The following is a 19,856-nucleotide window of genomic DNA, read 5'->3' on the forward strand; positions in this document are numbered from 1 at the left end:
AAACAAACAAAGGAAAACAAAAAAAACCCTGATGAGTACATGGCTATAAAGCATGTTGTAAATTGATTTATTCACTTACTTAGTATTTTTGAGTGTCTACTATGTGGCAGGCATGTAACATATACTGCATGGGCCATGACAAAGCAACATGCAATTAAAATATACGTCAAAATCATCTGGCTGTATTTTGATCCTTTGAAGCTATTTCAGTTAGAGTGTCATTTATCACCATGCCCTCAACCCTCAACTTTTGTGGTGGAATTATGAATATACATAATAAATAAAATATTTGGAAGTTTGAGTTTAACCCAGATTATGGTTTTTTTTAGTATATATATATTTATTTATTTTTGGCTGTGTTGGGTCTTCGTTGCTGCACTCAGGCTTTCTCTAGTTGTGGCGAGCGGGGGCTACTCTTCGTTGTGGTGTGCGGGCTTCTTGTTGCGGTGGCTTCTCTTGCTGCGAAGCACGGGTTCTAGGTGCGCGGGCTTCAGTAGTTGTGGCTCACGGGCTCTAGAGTGCAGGCTCAGTAGTTGTGGAGCACAGGCCTAGTTGCTCCGTGGCATGTGGGATCTTCCTGGACCAGGGCTCGAACCCGTGTCCCCTGCATTGGCAGGCGGATTCTTAACCACTGTGCCACCAGGAAGGTCCCTAACCCAGATTATGTTGTAAAAATAGAGAGCAAGCCTGTTGGCAGGAAAGAGTAAGAAAATGTGGCTTGGAATACTGCAAGGAGTTTTTCGTGGGAAATTCTGCCTCCTTCTCTATGAGGCAGTGACACTTAGAGACTTACTCCCAACATCTAGCCTTGAGCTGCCTTGTGGCTGGAAAAGCGTGTTTTTCTTTTCTTGGCGCCTTTAGGATTTCAAGATTCTTCCTGGCCTTGAGGACCATTGCGAGCATCCTGGCAGTATCTCCCAGCTAACCCCTCCTGTAACGGTTACACACAGGGAAGTCTTTCAGGAAATTTATGACCTGCTACAGATACAGGCTTTCCCCAGCCAAGACCCACTCTGTTTGGCGTGTGGAAATGTCATTGGTGTTTTCTTTTTTTACGCACTCTTCACACATCCTAATTTAAGAATAAAAGTACAGCCTATGGACCTCACCTTGCCACGGCACTTAAATGTACAATTTTCTTTCTGGCCTCAGAATAAGCACTTTCCTAATTGTTATTTTTCTTGACTGAAAATCTTGATATGTTTACATTTACTTATGTATAACTCTCCACCAAATCTTTAACATTATATATCAGTTAAGCATGAACCTGGAGTAGCACCGTATTAAAACCAAGATGCTCAGAGTAGTAACATAAGAGTGTCATTAAATGTTTGGTTTAAAAACCAGATTTTTTTTTTTTTTTTTTGCGGTACGCGGGCCTCTCACTGTTGTGGCCTCTCCCGTTGCGGAGCACAGGCTCCGGACACACAGGCTCAGCGGCCATGGTTCACGGGCCCAGCTGCTCCGCGGCATGTGGGATCTTCTCGGACTGGGGCACGAACCCATGTCCCCTGCATCAGCAGGCGGACTCTCAACCACTGCGTCACCAGCGAAGCCCCAAAGCAGATGTTTTTTAAAAAGTCTTTTCATATGCCTATTATCTACAGCAACTCAAACTGAATTTATAGTCGTCTTGCTGAAACCAGCTAGAAGGAAGATCCTAGAAATATTCAAGAGATCAAAGGATGATAAATGGAAATTAATTGTACAGGAAACATGACTTATTTAGTGTGTCTGTCATTGATAGTCTTTTCATATTTGTCTTTAATTTTAGTGAATATATCACTTATGTATAAGTGCTTTTTTATTATCACTGCCACTCATGATTATTCTACCCTAGTTTTTCTCACAAGGTCTTAAATTCCCCAACAGTCTGATTCGTCAACTTTGGGGGAGGAAAACTGGATTTTAATTGGCTTGAAAATGTGCTCTTGTGGACTCGAGGCAGCTGGGAGTGTGTTCTGGATCTGCCATGCCGTGTTCTCCATGTCTGCATTTCTACAAGACTTAGACCATGCTCCCATGCTCTCTCTTGGTTTTCTTTTCTTTTTCTCCATTACCTTTCCTCACAAATACTCAGCAGCACAGCTGGGAGATGAATGGAGGTTAGCCATGGTATATAGATTTGGATGAGAAGGGGGTGGAAACCATTGTATTTTCTTTATTTCATATTAGACCTTGAATCAACCCATTGTAGAGTATCTCTCTAAACGTCCTCCTTTTTAAAAAATTTTTAATGAAGTATAGCTGATTTACAATGTTGTGTTAATTTCTGCTGTACAGCAAAATGGTTCAGTTATACATATTCTTTTTCATATTCTTTTCTAATACGGTTTATCACAGGATATTGAATATAGTTCCCTGTGCTAGACAGTAGGACATTGTTATCTATCCTGCATACAATAGTTTTCATCTGCTCATCCCAAACTCCCAATGCTTCCCTCCTGCCCTCCTCCCCCTTGACAGCCACAAGTCTGTTCTCTATGTCTGTGAGTCTGTTTTTGTTTCCTAGATATGTTCATTGGTGCCATATTTTAGATTCCACGTGTAAGTGATATCATATGGTATCTGTCTTTCTCTTTCTGACTTTTCACTTAGTATGATAATCTCTAGGTCCATCCATGCTGCTGCATATGGCATTATTTCATTGTTTTTTATGGCTGAGTCTTTTTTTTTTTTAAATGTTCCTTCATTTCTTCTTGTTATAGTCTAGTCAGGCTGCTATAACAGAATACCATAGACTGGGTGGCTTATAAAGAAATTTATTTCTCACAGTTCTAGAGGCTGAGATGTCCAAGATCAAGGCACTGGCAGATTCAGAGTTCAGTGAGGGTTTCCTGGTTGATAGATAGCCTTCTTGCTGTCCTCACGTGGTGGGAAGGGCCTGGGAGCTCTCTGGGAACTCCTTTATAAGGGCACTAACCCCATCACGAGGGCTGCACCTTCATAACCTAATCACCCCAAAGGCCTCACCTCCAAATACTATCCCCTTGGGGATTCAGTTTCAACATATGAATTTTTGGAGAACACAAACATTCAGTCCATGGCATTTCTTGTTTACTCCACTAAAATCTTACAGGGAGGCCACTGGACTCCACTGTGTTCCTCTCCATTGAATGTAATGCAGTGACTATGGCTCTCATTCCAGCTACTTGAATACCAGCTTAATTTCATATTTAATTCATTTTTACAGGGCATTGAATTTTGCATAAATATTCTTTGTGCTTCTGTTTACACAGAGAATCCCCATGGAGTGCTGTGCATTGTTATTACTATTATTATTGTATTAAATTTATTGCTGCCGGTGTCACAAGAAATAAGAAATAAACGTCAGAGTGTCGCAAGAAAATTTCTCACTGATATGAGATTTGGACATGTACACATTAATGTTATGTTCACATTTGATCTCTATTGAACTGATTTTTTTCCCTATGTATTTTGTGGTTTTGGTACAATTCTTTTCTTCACATGACCCAGGCATATGTTCTTTCTGCTAGATTTACTTTATTTCCTGTCTCAACTTTGCAAAATCATAATCACCAGAAAAATATTAATTAAACACCATATGTCACTTTGGTATCTTAGAATTGGCTCTTGGAATTTCTGCTTGAGTCTGGTAATGCATTTTTATTAACTGTGCTGAGTTCCTAACCAATTGGCCAGGGCTTAAAGTTTTCTCCTACTAAAGTGACCATAAGCTTCTCTTTTGAGCTGAACTCTACTTTGGTTGCCCACGTGATCTAGAATCACACATGCTAAAACCAAATGACCTCCAGACTCACCACCATCTTTCTCTGTCACCTGTTTCCTTTTTTTTTTCTCCCACAACTTATATTCTCTTTGAAATCCACGTGTGGTTTTTTTGTTCACTAGACTCCGCTGTATTCCTCTTCACTGGATGAAACACAGTGACTATGACTTTCAACCCGCAACTTATAAACCAGCCTGGTTGATTTCATTTTTAATTCATTTTTACAGGGCATTGAATTTTGCATAAATAATATTTGTGCTTCTGTTTACAGAGCATCCCCATGGGGTGCTGTGCACCGTTATTACTGTTATTATTGTGTTAAACTTATTGCTGCCACTGTCACATTTAATTGTGAATTAGTAGAATCACTTTTCCTGATGGTGACGTGCAACCACATTTCATGTCTTTACCCGCTAATTCACAACTTTATTCACATGAGAAGGCAGTTTCGAAAAGGATAAAGGGAAGAGTCACCAGTATTAAACAGTAACCAGACAAAATAGAGTTCAGATAGGTTTAAGTCACCGCAGTATCTCTTTCAACAGTTTATGAAATTTTTCACAGGCGAAAAAGAAAGAAAGGGAAGATTTTCTTTTTTTTCTTTAAAGGCAGTCTCTATGTTTAGCAAATACAGGCCAAGCAAGCTCGCTCGCTCGCTCTCTTTCTCTTTCTCTCTGACATCAAGCAAAGTAAGAAATAGTACCTTTTGAATAGGAGATTTCCTTTAATTACACTGGGGAAGTGATAATGGTAGGTATTGCATGTTTAATGTAATGTTCTGGGTGCCCCTTTTTCTTTCCTTTTTTTTTTTTACCCCTTCACAGCCACCTCATCTTGAGCAGAAATAAAAGGTTCAAGGCTTGTCAGCATCAGTTTATAGATAGCTGTTTAAAAATAATGAGATATTGCGTATTGTAAGGCCCAGAGCCGTCTTGCCAAGACCCATTTATTTCTATTCACCTTTTGTCAGAATTGCACACAGAAGACATTCAATTAAAACTTGTCACCTGTTGCAGATGACCTAATTTGTACTTCTATGTGTCACAGATTAGGGCTCCATGCTTCAGATGAAGCAACTGGACCCCTGGTGGAATAATATTTTCCCTGCAAAATATTTTGTAAACTATGTCTTTTTCAGTTTTCTATGATTTTGATTTCGGCTCTCAGCCAGATTATAAATTTAGCACATACGCCTCAGAACCAGCCAAGAGCAGTGAATCACACCTTGAAAAAAAAAGAAGGAGGGACTTCTTTGTGGCTATGTCCTGTGCACAGAAATCTACAAATGTATTTTGGATGCAGCTTGAATCTGAAACAGAGGGAAGCCTTTGTAATTTCCTATGCAAGCCTCACATGTTTAATAGTCCAGATAGCTACCAGGAGACCAAAACGAAAGACTTCCCTTTGCTAATTGTTAATTCATCTGTAGAGCAAGGAAGCTTTAATGTGAGTCCTGGCTTTTATCTCTTTTCGTGACTGAGGACTCAGTTAAAAAAAAAAAAAAAAAGCCCACCTAATGGATATGCATTTTCTCGCCCTGTGTGATTTTTCCCTTTTATTTCAGCAGATCTTATAGCGCTTCCACATGCAACCAAGCTATTTCCAAAGTTCCTGAATTGTTGTCATGTTATTTCAGCGGAAGTAAATGTAACCATTCGTCAAGGTGTCTAACTGAAAAGCCGCCGTCGGGGTCTCCTTCTAAACTGTAAAACTCAGCCAGAATGTTGCTTTGCCTCCATGGTCCTGGCAAAACAGCCCTTGTCTTATTTCAGTGACATCTTAAAGAGGAACAAGGAGCGAGGAAATGAATATCTCTGGGTCCCTGCCTCAAGAAAAAGCAGACTGACTGAATCTTTTTATCATTTTTGGTTTACCCACAGTCTCATAGCTGTAAACTTCTTCTAAGTGGAGATGCTTTATAGAGTCATAGATGCAAAATGCCTGGCCCTTCAGTGGAGTAAAAGTATCCCTCTCTCCTCCTGCTAGCTCATCATTCTCCCTTGCTGTTTACATGCACCCCCTGTCAAGCTGCGAGTATTGTTTACTACAGTAATTGCGTTTTATCTGCCCGTGCTTCTGCTTTTGGAGTATATACCACATGCTCTTTTCCAAAAATAGAATTTGATGACAGAGAAGCAGTATAAACATAGGGCTTGAGAACGTGGGCTCTGCAGCCGTGGTCCCCTGAGAACGTGGGCTCGGCAGCCGTGGCCCCCAGCTGCCACTCCTGGCTCAGCCTCTTCCCAGTTCCAGTTTCCTCATTCGTAAAATGGGATGATAATAGCACCTGCTTCATAGGATTGCTGTAAGTATTAAATGTGTTCATGTACGTAAAACAATTAACCCATTGCCTGGAATAGAAGCAGCTCTCAGTAACCAATGGGTGTTTTGGTTGATTCCAAGACACTTCATACAGAGATTAAGTCATTCCATTATCAATGAAGATATTGCTTGTTAAGGAGATGCAGATATCGGGAGTCAAAAGTTTGCTGAGGGCTTCCCTGGTGGCGCAGTGGTTGAGAGTCCGCCTGCCGATGCAGGGGACACGGGTTCGTGCCCCGGTCTGGGAGGATCCCACATGCCGCGCAGCGGCTGGGCCAGTGAGCCGTGGCCGCTGAGCCTGCGCGTCCGGAGCCTGTGCTCCGCAACGGAAGAGGCCACAACAGTGAGAGGCCCGCGTACCGCAAAAAAAAAAAAAAAAAAAAAAGTTTGCTGAGATAGGAAGAAAGGAACGAAATCATGAAGCCATGTTGGACAGTATCACTGTCTATTTTGAGAAAGGGCAATAATAGTAAGAGAAGGTAACTAGGGCTCGGTGTGTTTTATTGTCTCTCATGATCCTCCAGAATTTAATATGGTTAGACTCTCCCTGGAGTATCTGCGTCAATGTACAAATAATTTTCACTCATCCCTTTACTGGGGTACCTATAAATATGTACAGATACTCTAGGTAAAACTGGTACTCTCTGTAAGGACGCTGTTACGAGGAAGAACCCCATCACAGGCTGCCCCTAAACTTCTCGCCACTGTGTCTTGATACTGCTGATCTGCCTTTGCTTCCTTTCCTACAGCCCCTCAAAGGGGTTTTCTCCACCCTCTGTTTATGATGGTTCCCTCACAGAAATCTCAGGCAAATTCAAGGGTGCTTCTAGGTACTTCTTTTCCTGAACGGAAAGAGCTGGATTCCCTTCCACAGCAGAGGGAGCCGCAGTAGCAGAGACATCGTGGAGGAGAAGGTTCCCGCCCTCTTCACCTTCTTGTGTCGTAAGCTTTACTTTCCCAGGCAGCTCCTCATTCTGAAGTACAAATCATGTTGGATAACATTTCAATAATCCAACTATTTAGTTGTCATTAAAGTCACTAATCTTTTTTTTTTTTTTTTTTTTTTTTTTTTGCGGTACGCGGGCCTCTCACTGTTGTGGGCTCTCCCGTTGCAGAGCACAGGCTCCGGACGCGCAGGCTCAGCGGCCATGGCTCACGGGCCCAGCCGCTCTGCGCGGCATGTGGGATTTTCCCGGACCGGGGCAAGAACCCGTGTCTCCTGCATTTGCAGGCGGACTCTCAACCACTGTGCCACCAGGGAAGCCCCTAAAGTCATTAATCTTTTAAAATATTATTTCACTATCTTTTAAAAAATTATCATTACTTTAATTTGACTATTTGCATCTTTCTTAAGTATTCCAGGGGTCTATGTAATCAACGTTTTTAGCAAACCTTTGTTTAAGAACAATATTATAAAAAGCCTTGTCTTTAATTTAGCAAAGTAGGCTAGGATAGCCTTGTGTAATTCTCTGAAGGGGAGATCTTTAATTATCCTATGAAATGACTTTGTGCTATTAAAAGTGTGAAAAATACTTTTGTCTTTGGACTATATAATATTTTAAAAATTTGCATTTGGGCCTAAAATGTAGACTTAAAATTAGCTGACCTAAGAAGGCCTTGTGCTGAACTGTTTCACTTCTTTTGGCATTTAGGTGCCTCATAGCGTTTTTTTGTTTTGTTTTGTTTTTTCCTTCTTGTCCTATTCCTGTTTTCTCAATTTTGTAAATTCTGACAACTTATGAGATTTGTGATTCCCTTGTGGCAATGTAGGCACATGCAGTACTTGACAGAAAAAGGAATGTGAAACGTTCTGTTTGGTAGGTAATGTAAATATTAAAATTTTTTATTTAAAAAATGAAAGGGGTAATGGCAGTCTCCACATGAATAGAAAATCCAGTTGCCTTAATTAACTTCAAATCCTGTCAAACACTGAACATTGTGGGTATCTTATTTACTGGGAGAAATCTTCTTTTTAAACTTTTTCAAAACTGGTTTACAAGTGGAGTCCAAACAGAAACTGTTTGTATTTAAGATTGTAAAGATGTAGAGAGACAGGCTTTGCCATTGTAAGTGGAACTATTTGGATTAGATTGATGTTTGTTTATGGCAAATCTGGATTTTCCAGGTCCTGATCGTAAATACTGTTGTGTTTTTTTTGTTTGTTTCTGCTGAAAGTAGAGACTTTTAAATGAAATGTTATTAGGTTAATTGGATAATTATCAATTCTCTACTTAACTTTGTATTGTGTGTTTCTAGCTAAACTCAGAGATAGCATTTTTCTTTTTGATAGACTTTGGGTTGGCTCCTGTATGTGTTCTAAAATAAATTCCAAATGATATTATTAGTGACAGGGGTGAACAGCAAATAGAATGGGATACCAAATATTTCTGTAATCACTTAGACATCAAATAATGTCATTATTTGGGTTTCATCCTTTGTATTATCTTACCATTCAGTCATACCTCAAATCTGTTTACCTACAGAATTGAGGCAGAGTAGACTGTCACACTCCATGGGGGTAGATTTTCAATAAATGATCACGATGCAAAATATATTTCAATAAATAATATAGCAATATTTCAATTGGTATTTTAAGGTTTATAAGATATTTAATAATGCATTTGTAATATCCACATATATTAGTACATTAGTATAATATCCAAATATATTAGTACCTTATATTAATATAATTGGATCATTACAGCAAAACACCAGGGAGGTTATTGTCTTAATATCCATCTTATATTTGGAAAAGCAAACAGGTTAAGGAACTCAACAAAATTTACAGAGCTTGTTAATGAAAGAGCCAGAAAGAAACCATTCTGATTTGCAAACTATGCTTTATTTTTTTCCATGTTCCTCATATAATATTTAGGAATAAATTATTATATTATTACAGTTGGAAACATTTTTCTGGAAAAACTTTAAAACTAGAAATATACTGAAAATAGACTTCTTTTATTTTTAAATTTATTTATTGGCATATAGTTGCTTTACACTGCTGTGCCAGTTTCTGCTGTACAGCAAAGTGAATCAGCTATACATATACATATATCCCCTCTTTTTTGGATTTCCTTCCCACTTAGGTCACCACAGAGCACCAAGTAGAGTTCCCTGTGCTATAGAGTAGGTTCTCATTAGTTATCTATTTTATACATAGTAGCGTATATATGTGAAAATAGACTTCTTAATGATATCTGTATAGTATTGTTTTATCAGACCCTTTAAAATAACATTATTGAAGTTTCAGTGCATATATTATTATGACTCAGATGAATAAATCTGTTTATTTTCAAAGATGCACAGATAAAGAAGCTGGGTCCACATGTTTGAACACATAGTTTGGGCTGATTTAACTTTGAAACCTATGTCACTTGTGTATTTCCGTGTTATATGATTGTCCTTGGGAGGAAAAAAAACTGGTTTTACTGACTATGTTTTTTTCTCCAACAGAACTGAATAAATTGATGAATGATTTTAGTATGATGTAGAAGTAGTTGCAGGTGTGTTACTAGGATTTGAGTTCAAACATTTCACTGAGTATGAAGTCAGCTAAACTAAATCATTATCATCATCATCAAGTCTCTAGAAGATGCATAAAAAGAAGATTTTCCAGATTTTGAAAGGAGGTTAAAAGCAGTATAAATATTTTTTACTTGAAATTGTTGATATTTGTCTACTTTTAACCCCCTAAAATGGGAATAAAACTTTCACATAAAAGTTATTATGATCTTTTTAAATATATCGACTCTAGAAATTTTTACCATTAATTGTTATCTAAACTTGGCAGGAACAATTTTTCTGTATATTGACTGCCCATCAACTTTCGCTACATAATTGTACTAATTATTAATTATGTAGTATTAATATCTATTTTTGTCCCTCTACAGTCATCTACTGAGTACCATATACATAAAGTTATAAATCATAAAAGAATGCTTTGTCCAACTGATCTTTATTTTAGGAAGTAAGAAAGCGTTAAGTCATGGCTTTTGTAAAAAAGTACTTGAATATTTAGAAACTGGATAGATACGTAGATGGTATGGATGGATGGATGGATGGATGGATAGTAGTTTATCTACCCACACACTGAAAGGAGGTGAGAGGGAGGGAAGAAAGCAAGAAAAAGAGGGAAAAGGAGAAAGAGAAAGCGAGAATGAACGTAAGAGAACACTCCTGTAGATTTTGGAGGAGCACGTAAAAATAATATGAACATTTCAGTAATTCATTGTTCACAGTTGAAAGGAAATGTACAGTAATAAAATTATTTCACAATACTTAAAGGATATATTCCTACAAATACAAAAAATATCCCATAATGCATAATAAAAATTCTGTCAATCAAGTATATGTATTTTTTTCTTCATGATATTTAATAACTAGTTTTCAGTGTTGCACTTCTCCCATAAACTTGGGCCAGTTGGCTAAGCTGATTGGTGGCTTTAGTGTGATACAACTATGTCAGAATTGTGTCCAGCCAAGACCTTGAATCCGGTCTTTCAGCCACAATCCTCTTCCATAGGCCTTCAGGATGGACGAAATCCATTGTCAGAAACTCACCAGCTCTGACTCCTGTGTTGGAAAATACACAGTGTATTGTTCAGTATTTGAGCATGTGAGGCTATATTGCTCATGGTGAACTCATGCCCTGACAGACACCAAAAGCAAAGTTTGGAGTCTACAAACCTAATCAAGATGCATTCTGTGAGCTTTTTTGGTTCCTTTTTCTTTTTAATTTTTAAAATCTTTATTGGAGTATAGTTGATTTACAGTGTTGAATTAGTTCTGCTGTACAGCAAAGTAAATCAGTTATACATATACATATATCCACTCTTTTTTAGATTCTTTTCTCATATAGGTCATTACAGAGTATGAATAGAGTTCCCTGTGCTGTACAGTAGGTCCTTGTTGATTATCTGTTTTATATGTAGTAGTGTGTGTATGTCAGGCTTTCTTGGTTCTAACAATTTCAGAGTTATTTTTAAATGTTTCCTCCTTTTTTTAGCCTTCGTCTGTCATTGTCTTTCTCTGTCTCTGTTTGTTTCATCCTGCCTTCTCTTCACACCTCTAACCATATCACATTAATGTTCACATTGCGTCGGAGCTGGATGCCGAATGTGTTATGGTACCACTTTTAGTTATATATGCTTTTAATTTTCTATACTCTTATAATGGAAAATTTTTAATTCTTATAATGAAACAAATTTGAATGGATCTCAGATGAACAGACAAAATGTGACCACATTATCTAAACTGGAAAAATATCCTGGAGAAAGAAAGCAATGAAAAAAGGCAAAACACGACTAAAGGGGGGAAAAGGGGGAAGGTGTTAAACTTTAGTAAATTAAATATAGACACAATAAAAATAGAACATTAGAAATTAGATAAACGAAGGAATGGAACTCTAGGTGCAAAATTGCTCTAAAAGCAGCAGTCAAGAAATGTTTCTTCATGATTCACAAGCATTCTATTTTCACTGAATACTTAGAGACTCTACCTAAGCTCTTCGTTTTTTGATATTTGTTTGTCTAAACCTACTTACTTGCTCTTGAAGTTGCCTCCTGATATCACTTAAACTCTGCTCTGATGTTTCAGTTTGACATTTCAGGGTTTATCTAGAACCAGGTGTATGTTTGTGTGTATCACTCAAAGGAGGTCAACTCTTAAAGTAGTAGTAATATGAAAAGTTATGTGTTTCTTTAGCTCATGGATTGATAGTCATCTTTAACATATGAGTATATATATTCACCTTCAGGATTCACATAGAAATAGATCAGCCTTTCCCAGACTGTTTCATATAATTCAGTTACACCACAACTCACCTGTTCCACATGATATTAACAAATGTTCCCAAAACAGGATCCTTGGTTAAAATGGTTTGCAAAACATTGCATAGGCTGTATCTCCCTCTGAGAGTTCTATTAGTTGCATGTCAAAGGCTCTGAGAGGGCCTTCAGTAAATTAACCATACTGAGGATCCTGTTAAACCAAATCTATTTTCTGGACAGTTTGAGAAATATGAAAATATGTACAATGAATTACTTGGTTGTGAATTTATTAGTGGATAATGTTAATACTGTCTTATCAATTAAGGTACAATCTAAGACCACAAAGCGAATCTCTCACCTCTCTCTTACTCCCAAGTAATCTTCTCTTTATTTGATAAAGATTTATATGTTTCTATCCTAAACTTTACAATTACAGACTGGAAACCACGTTATTAACAAGCGCCCCTCCCCACTGCCCCATGTAAATGAAACATTTCTTTCTTTTTAATCCCTTTCTTTCCCGTTTGCCCCTTTCCCTAATGTTATAGATCCACTGCCAGCAATACCTCCCGAATCTTGACCCAGTCCATCACTCATGGGGAAAAAGTATTACTAAATGCCAGTCTACTTTTGCCTACTTTCTAGCTTCACGCTTCATCCCTGCCCTCCTAACAAATCCCTCCTTTGCCATCCTAACCTCCTGAATTCTTTCAGGAATCTCCTCCTTCTAACCTGCATTCAGTCCAAACCTGCTCTCAGTTTTCTCTCATTTGAAGGAAAATACAAACTTGTGCCAAAATGTAAAGAACATGCTCCTTCTGAGACATGTTGACTTAGAACATGGAACGATCCTCGCGTCTCATCTTGTGTAGTAGGGTTCCAGCTCTCTACAACATGTAGGGGTTTTCAACTCAGTTCAGTTGCACAGGTCCATGTGGAGTCCTCTGATAGACCGGCGTGGATTGAACAGCTCTGGGTCTACTCATCTACTCAAGCCCACACATTGAGCTTTCAGGGGTGACTGATGAAGAGGATACACGTTGCCAACATCTTTAATTTGAGAAACCGTGTTAGCACCAAATTCCAGTTTCTTTGTATTAATTCTCAAGGAAAGGTGCCTTTCCTTTGGTATGTAGGTGACTCTGATGGCCTTGCATAAATGTCTCTCAGTTTGGTCATCTCTGCCAGGTTTGGTTTCCAACCTGTGCCAGTCTTGGTTCAGCCGTCACTCTACTTCCCCTGGACCCTTCTGCAATCTACTCTCTGTTTACCTAGCGCCCGTGGATGATAGTCTGTATGTATTTGATTGGTCTCAAAGGTAGTTACCTCAACAGTAAGGAAGTGCCTGTCTTTCCCCACAGGAGTGCGTCTTGACAGAGTACGTGGAGGTCGGCAGAAGTACAAGCGCAGAATAGATGCGGAGAACAGCCCATACCTGAACCCTCAGTTGGTTCAGCCAGCCAAAAAGCCATGTAAGTACAGCAGACATGTCTGGCTTTCCAGCACACAACATCTTCCCAGCTGGCTCTAGGTACATCACTTCTGGCATGCCCATTCCTACTGACTCCAACGAGACTTCTCTTTGTTGGCGGGGGTGGGGAGATGTGGCTTTATTCCCAAGGATTGCCTTTGAAGAGCAACAGCAACTCAGCTAATTATCTTTTTTTCCTGTGGTTTTCTCCCCCTCTACCTTTTTTTCACCTAGTCATTTTGTGGAAGCATAAGCATACCAAGGCATAGCTTATGTAGTGCGAATTTTACATTTACGGGTTATCTTTATTTTCAGAGGTACATAAAATGGATCGTACCATGATCATTAGTTCATTGGAGCTGTTAGTTTCAGATTTCACAAGAAAGTGATTTTTGTAGTTTCCACTAGCTAAATGAGTTTGTTCAACCTCCCAATGAAAATACATTAGGAGCCTCATTAATTTAGAGCTATAGAAGGTTAACACACTAGCTAGCAACAGATTAAAACAAGGATGGGCCCTACGGATAACAAGCATAGGTTGGTGGTTCCATTTCAGATGCCTTTATGGGCATTATGAATTGTTTTTTAAAAGCCCATGGTTTGATAATGCCTGGCTGCAATTTGAAACAATGGTAGGTGTGTAGCTAAAATGCAAACCCCATTCTCTTTGTCATTAGCTAAAAAGAGCTAGAATATAGATTGAGGCAGTTAACTGTGTTCCAGTGTCTGAAAGATCAGTTCATGGCTGTAGTGCAAAAGAGCTAACATTTTAGGATGTTTATGCATAGAGTTTACATGAGGCACTGAAAGTGCTTTGGTGGAAACAATTCTCACATTTAGCTGTCTCTGTCTCAGAAGACACAACCAGCCCTCACCAGAGGAAGTTGCCGCTATAGCAGTTCTAGAAAGGACACGGGTAGTTTTTGATCTGCTTTCGAGGGAAGAGAAAAAGTGTCCTCTTCTCATTCGGATTCTCCAGGAGGGGTCGCTGCTGTGCATCATCCGTGTGAGCATATGGGCATCTGTTAAATACATAAAACAGACCCTGAACTGTAAATGAAAGGACATTTTAGCTATGTCAAAGGAAAAACAACCAGTTTTACATAAAATTGAAGCTTAAGTGAACATATGGCATGGTTTCCTCTTGCCTTTCCAAAAAACATTATGTTGATTATACCTTCAATTGTCCAATCTGGCATCTCCTCAGCCTGCATAAGCTGTCTGGCATTCTGCAAACACAATCTAGGACTGCATTAAGCAGATTTTGCACATTAGAATAAAAAAACTTTCTGATAATACAATAAAGTGCAATAAACACTAATGCTTAATTTCATTAGAGGTTTCGTTTTCCTGGATTCACTAATATCCAGACTGGGCATTTCTCATTCATTTTATATGAAGTCGACTGACACCATTGACGATATCCTCTACCGAGAGAAAAGTGAGCACGAGCCCACTCGTAAGTCCACAGGATGGATAAAGAAACATCTATGGTTTTCGGCGTAAACCTGAGAAATTGGGAAGAGTCTTGTCAAGTACCTTTAAGAAGATGACAGCAGTTTCAGTGAGCTCCATTTGTCTGAGATGAAAGAGGACTCCTAATAAATCATTACTCATTATCTTAAGGCCTCTGTGTTCATTTTCCTTAGTCTATCCAATTAGTGTATTTTGGTAACAAACATTTATAAAACTTAATTTTCAGATCCTGTCAGATAAATGTCAAGAGACCAGGCATGGGCTTTGCTCAGAAAGTGGCTGGGGGAGATTTCTGGAGCCTGACTGATTGTTTGTGTACTACAGAAGCCCAAGAATGAAAATTGGGTTCTATTGATTCTAATTAGGGAAACATTAAATAAGATTCACCTAGAAACAGTGCTGCCGGCTATTCCATCTTCTGAATGATAGGAATTTCTAAGCTTCCACCGAATTTCTTTGACCCCCTCCAGTCAAGTATCCAGTGGCTTGGGTGAAACAGGTTGCATTTTCCCTGTACTAAAAGAACTCGAATCACGATTTCCTTCCGTTACATTTTTGTACCCTTTATTACTGCATTTTCTTCTAATCCTGAGGATCTAGTAGTTGCTGACAGGTTTCGCTGCATTGTCAGAGCAGTGAAAGTGGAAGCTTTTCCAAGCGTAGCTAAAAAACAGGGTGTTGTTTCGATAGCATATATGAGAAACAAATGTCCTTCTCTTCAGATCCTACAAATTAAAAAAAAAAATTTGATTTTAATTTCTTTTCTAGAAAATACGATATTTGGGAATACTTCCTCCCAAATCTGTATTTTTAATTTGATAATAATTGAATATGACTGCCATTGAATGGTTATCTGTTGATAATTTGAAGTGAACAGAATTCATGTGGCGGTCATAGTAGTAAAAATTTTAAACTCTATCAGAAAAATTACAAATTGTAGCCTGGATAAGTATCCTTGTTACGTTGTTACAGCAGACAAAAAAAGAACTATGTTTTCAATTCTAAGGTATATGAAGTCTGTTCGTTTTGAGTTAAAAATGTATAGGGAAAGGCAAATGGTCTAGTAAACATAGAGGAACCTTTGACTTGGCTCACACAGATCGCATTTAATACCCTAGTTTTCTAGAGTAATAGGACACAGACATTGAAATATCTGAGTTTATTCTTACCTATTTGTATTTCCTCACTTAGAAGAAAGTATCCAATCTAAAGCTACATGTAGAAATTGAAAGTGGGGCCAACAAGAAAAATCATTCTGTTAGCAAGGCTTTATAACCCCTTCCATAAACTCTCACATGGCCCTGAGCGATAAAACACATTTGATGTGATGCTTTCCATTTGTCTCTAGTGTTTATTTTACGAAGGATTTTAAAAACATATATCACAAATTTCAGACAGATAAATCTGAACCAGAGAATGAACTAAAGACAACAGATGAAAATAGAGGATTAAAGTATTAGACGCTCCAAAGAGGAAATACAGTCACATTTAAGTTGGAGTATTTTTCTGGAAACTGACATTGGCTGTATTTGGAAGATGGGCCGGGTGTGTGGGGAGGGGGAGAAAGGCAAGTCGTTTGTATTGAATGCATCCCACAGAGACAGAGTTATACAGTCAGTAATTCACCCCGGCAGAAGGGCTCTGACCTTTGCTCCTCTTTAAAGGAATTAGGACAGTTAATGACTTTCATGCCCATTATGTCTACGGGCAGTAGGAGTTCTTTGCCTCCTGCATTATGTTCTATATTTCAATGGCTTATGTGGATATTTATTTTAAAGCTGTTGTATGCTATTTAATCTGCTTCCCCAGATCCCACTTAAGAATCAAAGAGCAGACCCAGAAAGCCTCTAACTTCTCTTATCTGTTTGCTATAAAAAATTTCATTACAGGACAGATGCTTCATTCCAGCAAAGGCAGGTAAAGCCAAGAAGAAACAAAGAACTATTACAACTGCTATGGGTTTTCCAGAACACTGTTTAATGTATATATGTTGAACCGTAAATGGAATATTTGGGGTTGATTATAGGTGTTTGTGGGGTGTTTTTGTTGTTTTTTGTTTTTGCTCAAAACACCACCTAGTTTAGAACGTGCGAAAGAGGGATGATGCTACTAGTGATCTTGTAGTGCTCTGGTCTGATTCTGCAGATAACAAGATTGTCTCACATTTATTGGTGGCTGAACCGGAGAAGATCTATGCCATGCCTGACCCTACTGTTCCCGACAGTGACATCAAAGCCCTCACTACACTGTGCGACTTGGCCGATCGAGAATTGGTGGTTATCATTGGATGGGCGAAGCATATTCCAGGTACCTTTTCTGAAATGAAAAAGAAAGTTTGCAATTAATTCCCTAAGCTTTATATGTTGATTTAGGCAAATTCACAATTTTCTCATTAGGATTTTTAATTTTTATTTATTTATTTTAATTTGCTTTTTTATTTGTATTTTTTAAATTAATTTATTATTCTTGGCCACACTGCACGGCTTGTGAGAACTTAGTTCCCCAAGCAGGGATTGAACCCAAACCATCGGCAGTGAAAACACAGAGTCTTAACCACTGGACCACCAGGCAATTCCCGTTCATTAGGATTTTTTTAAACCTTTACATTTGTTTTTGTCATACTTAATTTAGTGCTTTCTTGGTCCTAATAGAATCATATGCTGTTTTTATAACTGTACCATCTTGAATGCTTGTTAATTATTTTTTCGCATATGAAGGTACTATTGCCAACCTAAGATAAAGAGAATATAACTTGTTAAAATATTTCTTTATTCTTTTAAAAAGTCCGAGTTTTCTCCTAAGGAAATACTTCTGTTTTTTCTTTTCACTTTAAATAAATGTTTATGAATTGGGGGCTTTAAGGCAGACAGCCTGGGTATAAGTCCTGCCTGGCCTGCCAATGGGACAACTTCCCGAACTTACTCTATCTTAGCTTCCTAAACCCTAAATAAAGCTGTAATATCGTAATAAAAAAAAGTTTTTGTCAGGAGTAGTCTAGATACCTTTTTTCCTTTTAAAAATCACTTATTTTGTTGTTCATAGTGGCGATTTATACTGAATTGTTTTTCATATTTGCATATTGCTTTGGTTTACAATTAGATATTTACCATGAATTTATACATAAATTATGAAAATAAATGTTAAATTGACATTGTAAATATTCTCATATGGTGACTTAAGAGTAGTATTTCAGGTTTTAAAAAAATATTTATTTGATTGTGCTGTGTCTTAGTTGTGGCAGGCGGGCTCCTTAGTTGTGGCATGTGAACTCTTAGTTGCAGCATGCATGTGGGATCTAGTTCCCTGACCAGGGATCGAACCCGGGCCCCCTGCATTGGGAGTGCAGAGTCTTATCCACTGCGCCCCCAGGGAAGTCCCAAAAGTAGTATTTTAAAGTATCCAATTATTTTTCTCTCCAGGCCTGTCCTTAGATCAGTGAACATATACCTGATCACAAGGTTTAAGAATTTTAGTAGTCTACTTGGATTATTGTTTGTTTGAGCTTTGATCTTCAAATAGTTTACAAACAAATTTTTGGACGATGAGCCGTGTTTCTCTGGTACAGTGAACTTATTTCTGTCTCCTTAAACTAGTTTGTCTTTATGCTTTGAATGCTACAGTAATTTCTTTAATCAAATTGATGGAAGTCCCTTTCCCAGCCCACACTGAAACCAATTTATTGGTCATGATACGCCAGCTATGTTGCTAACAGTCGTAACGAACTGTCAGGCGATATCGCAGTGAAGCTAATTTGAAGTCATTAGGTGTGCAGCGTTCAGGCGACAATTTGTTACAGTGCTTGGGAACACAGCTGACATTTCTGAATGGCTTTGTTCACTGCAGTTCTAGATGAGGCCAAGCAAATTGTAAACTAATTTAAACATCACTCTGTATTATACCGGCTACTTTGTCTTACACTGTTTGCTAATAAAGCACCCCCAATTAAGTCAAAACTAGTTAAATAGGTGAGCTGGAGTGTATTCTTTAGAAGATACCTCCACAAGGGTCACTGCATCTAAAAGAAAGATGAGAATTTGATTGTGTGGATAGCTGATTTGCATTTGGATTGTAATCATATCTATAAGGTTTATAGAAAAAGCAAAAAAAACGAAATAGAATATGCTGAAAGGTGGTGAGACATTGGAAGTTGTAGCGGTGGAAACAACCAGAATTTACCTAAACAGTGTATGAAAACTTTTCTGGAAGGAAAGTGTGATGAAGGGTTTTAGAAAGAAACAAAACTAAGATTTGTTGAAGTGTCCACAGATACTTTTAAAAATAATCAATATATATTATATCATTTACATTTATCCACACACACAGGTACATAGACATACATACTCACAGGTTTAAAATAGCATTATTCTAACCCGGGGTTTCTCAGTCTTGATGCAATTGATGTTTGGAACCAGATAATCTTTTGTTATGGGGCCTGTCCTGTTCCTTGTAGGGTATTTAGCAACATCCTTGGTTTCTACCTATTAGCATCCTTGAGTTGTAACAAACAAAAATGTCTTCACACATTGCCAGATGTCCTCTTGGGGGGCAAAATCATGCCCCCCTTTCCCGGTTGAGACCCATTGTTCTAACCCAGGAATCAGATATTATTATCCTTAATTCAAAGATAGGGAGATCTGGGGCAGAGAGAGGTAAAAACACTTGCACAGGGCTTCCCTGGTGGCGCAGTGGTTGAGAGTCCGCCTGCCGATGCAGGGGACACGGGTTCGTGCCCCGGTCCGGGAGGATCCCACATGCCGTGGAGCGGCTGGGCCCGTGAGCCATGGCCGCTGAGCCTGCGCGTCCGGAGCCTGTGCTCCGCAACGGGAGAGGCCACGAATTCTGCCCAAGTTCTCCCTGAATTAAGAAATTTGTTAAGCCCATATTCTGTTATCGTACAGACATTCCATAATAACGATCAAGAAAAGTCGTCAACTCCTGCTGCTGCTCTCTGGAAAGGAAAAGTCAGTGATAAATTTGTGGGTCCAGTTGTGTATCTAAGTAGAAATGTCAGCTTACAGAGGAACTTGTCACAGTAAAGGGGCTCTGGTGACCTTTGTGAAGACAGTAA

The 19,856-nt window shown here is 38.6% G+C and overlaps 1 protein-coding gene across 3 annotated transcripts in view; it reads left to right on the plus strand.

Annotated features, from left to right (window-relative positions):
* The window catches only part of ESRRG (estrogen related receptor gamma), a 171,634-nt gene that overhangs the window by 98,501 nt on the left and 53,277 nt on the right, over positions 1 to 19,856 (plus strand). For 2 of the 3 annotated variants that reach the window (XM_060011045.2, XM_069540127.1), the window contains 2 exons: positions 13,203 to 13,313; positions 16,934 to 17,095. In XM_060011045.2, the coding sequence (XP_059867028.2) occupies positions 13,203 to 13,313; positions 16,934 to 17,095 (273 nt within the window). Of the gene's footprint in view, positions 1 to 13,202; positions 13,314 to 16,912; positions 17,096 to 19,856 lie in introns of all 3 variants that reach the window. The other variant, XM_069540126.1, reaches the window with a different exon arrangement.

Source organism: Delphinus delphis, chromosome 1 (assembly GCF_949987515.2).
Source record: "Delphinus delphis chromosome 1, mDelDel1.2, whole genome shotgun sequence".
Classification (NCBI taxonomy): domain Eukaryota; kingdom Metazoa; phylum Chordata; class Mammalia; order Artiodactyla; family Delphinidae; genus Delphinus; species Delphinus delphis.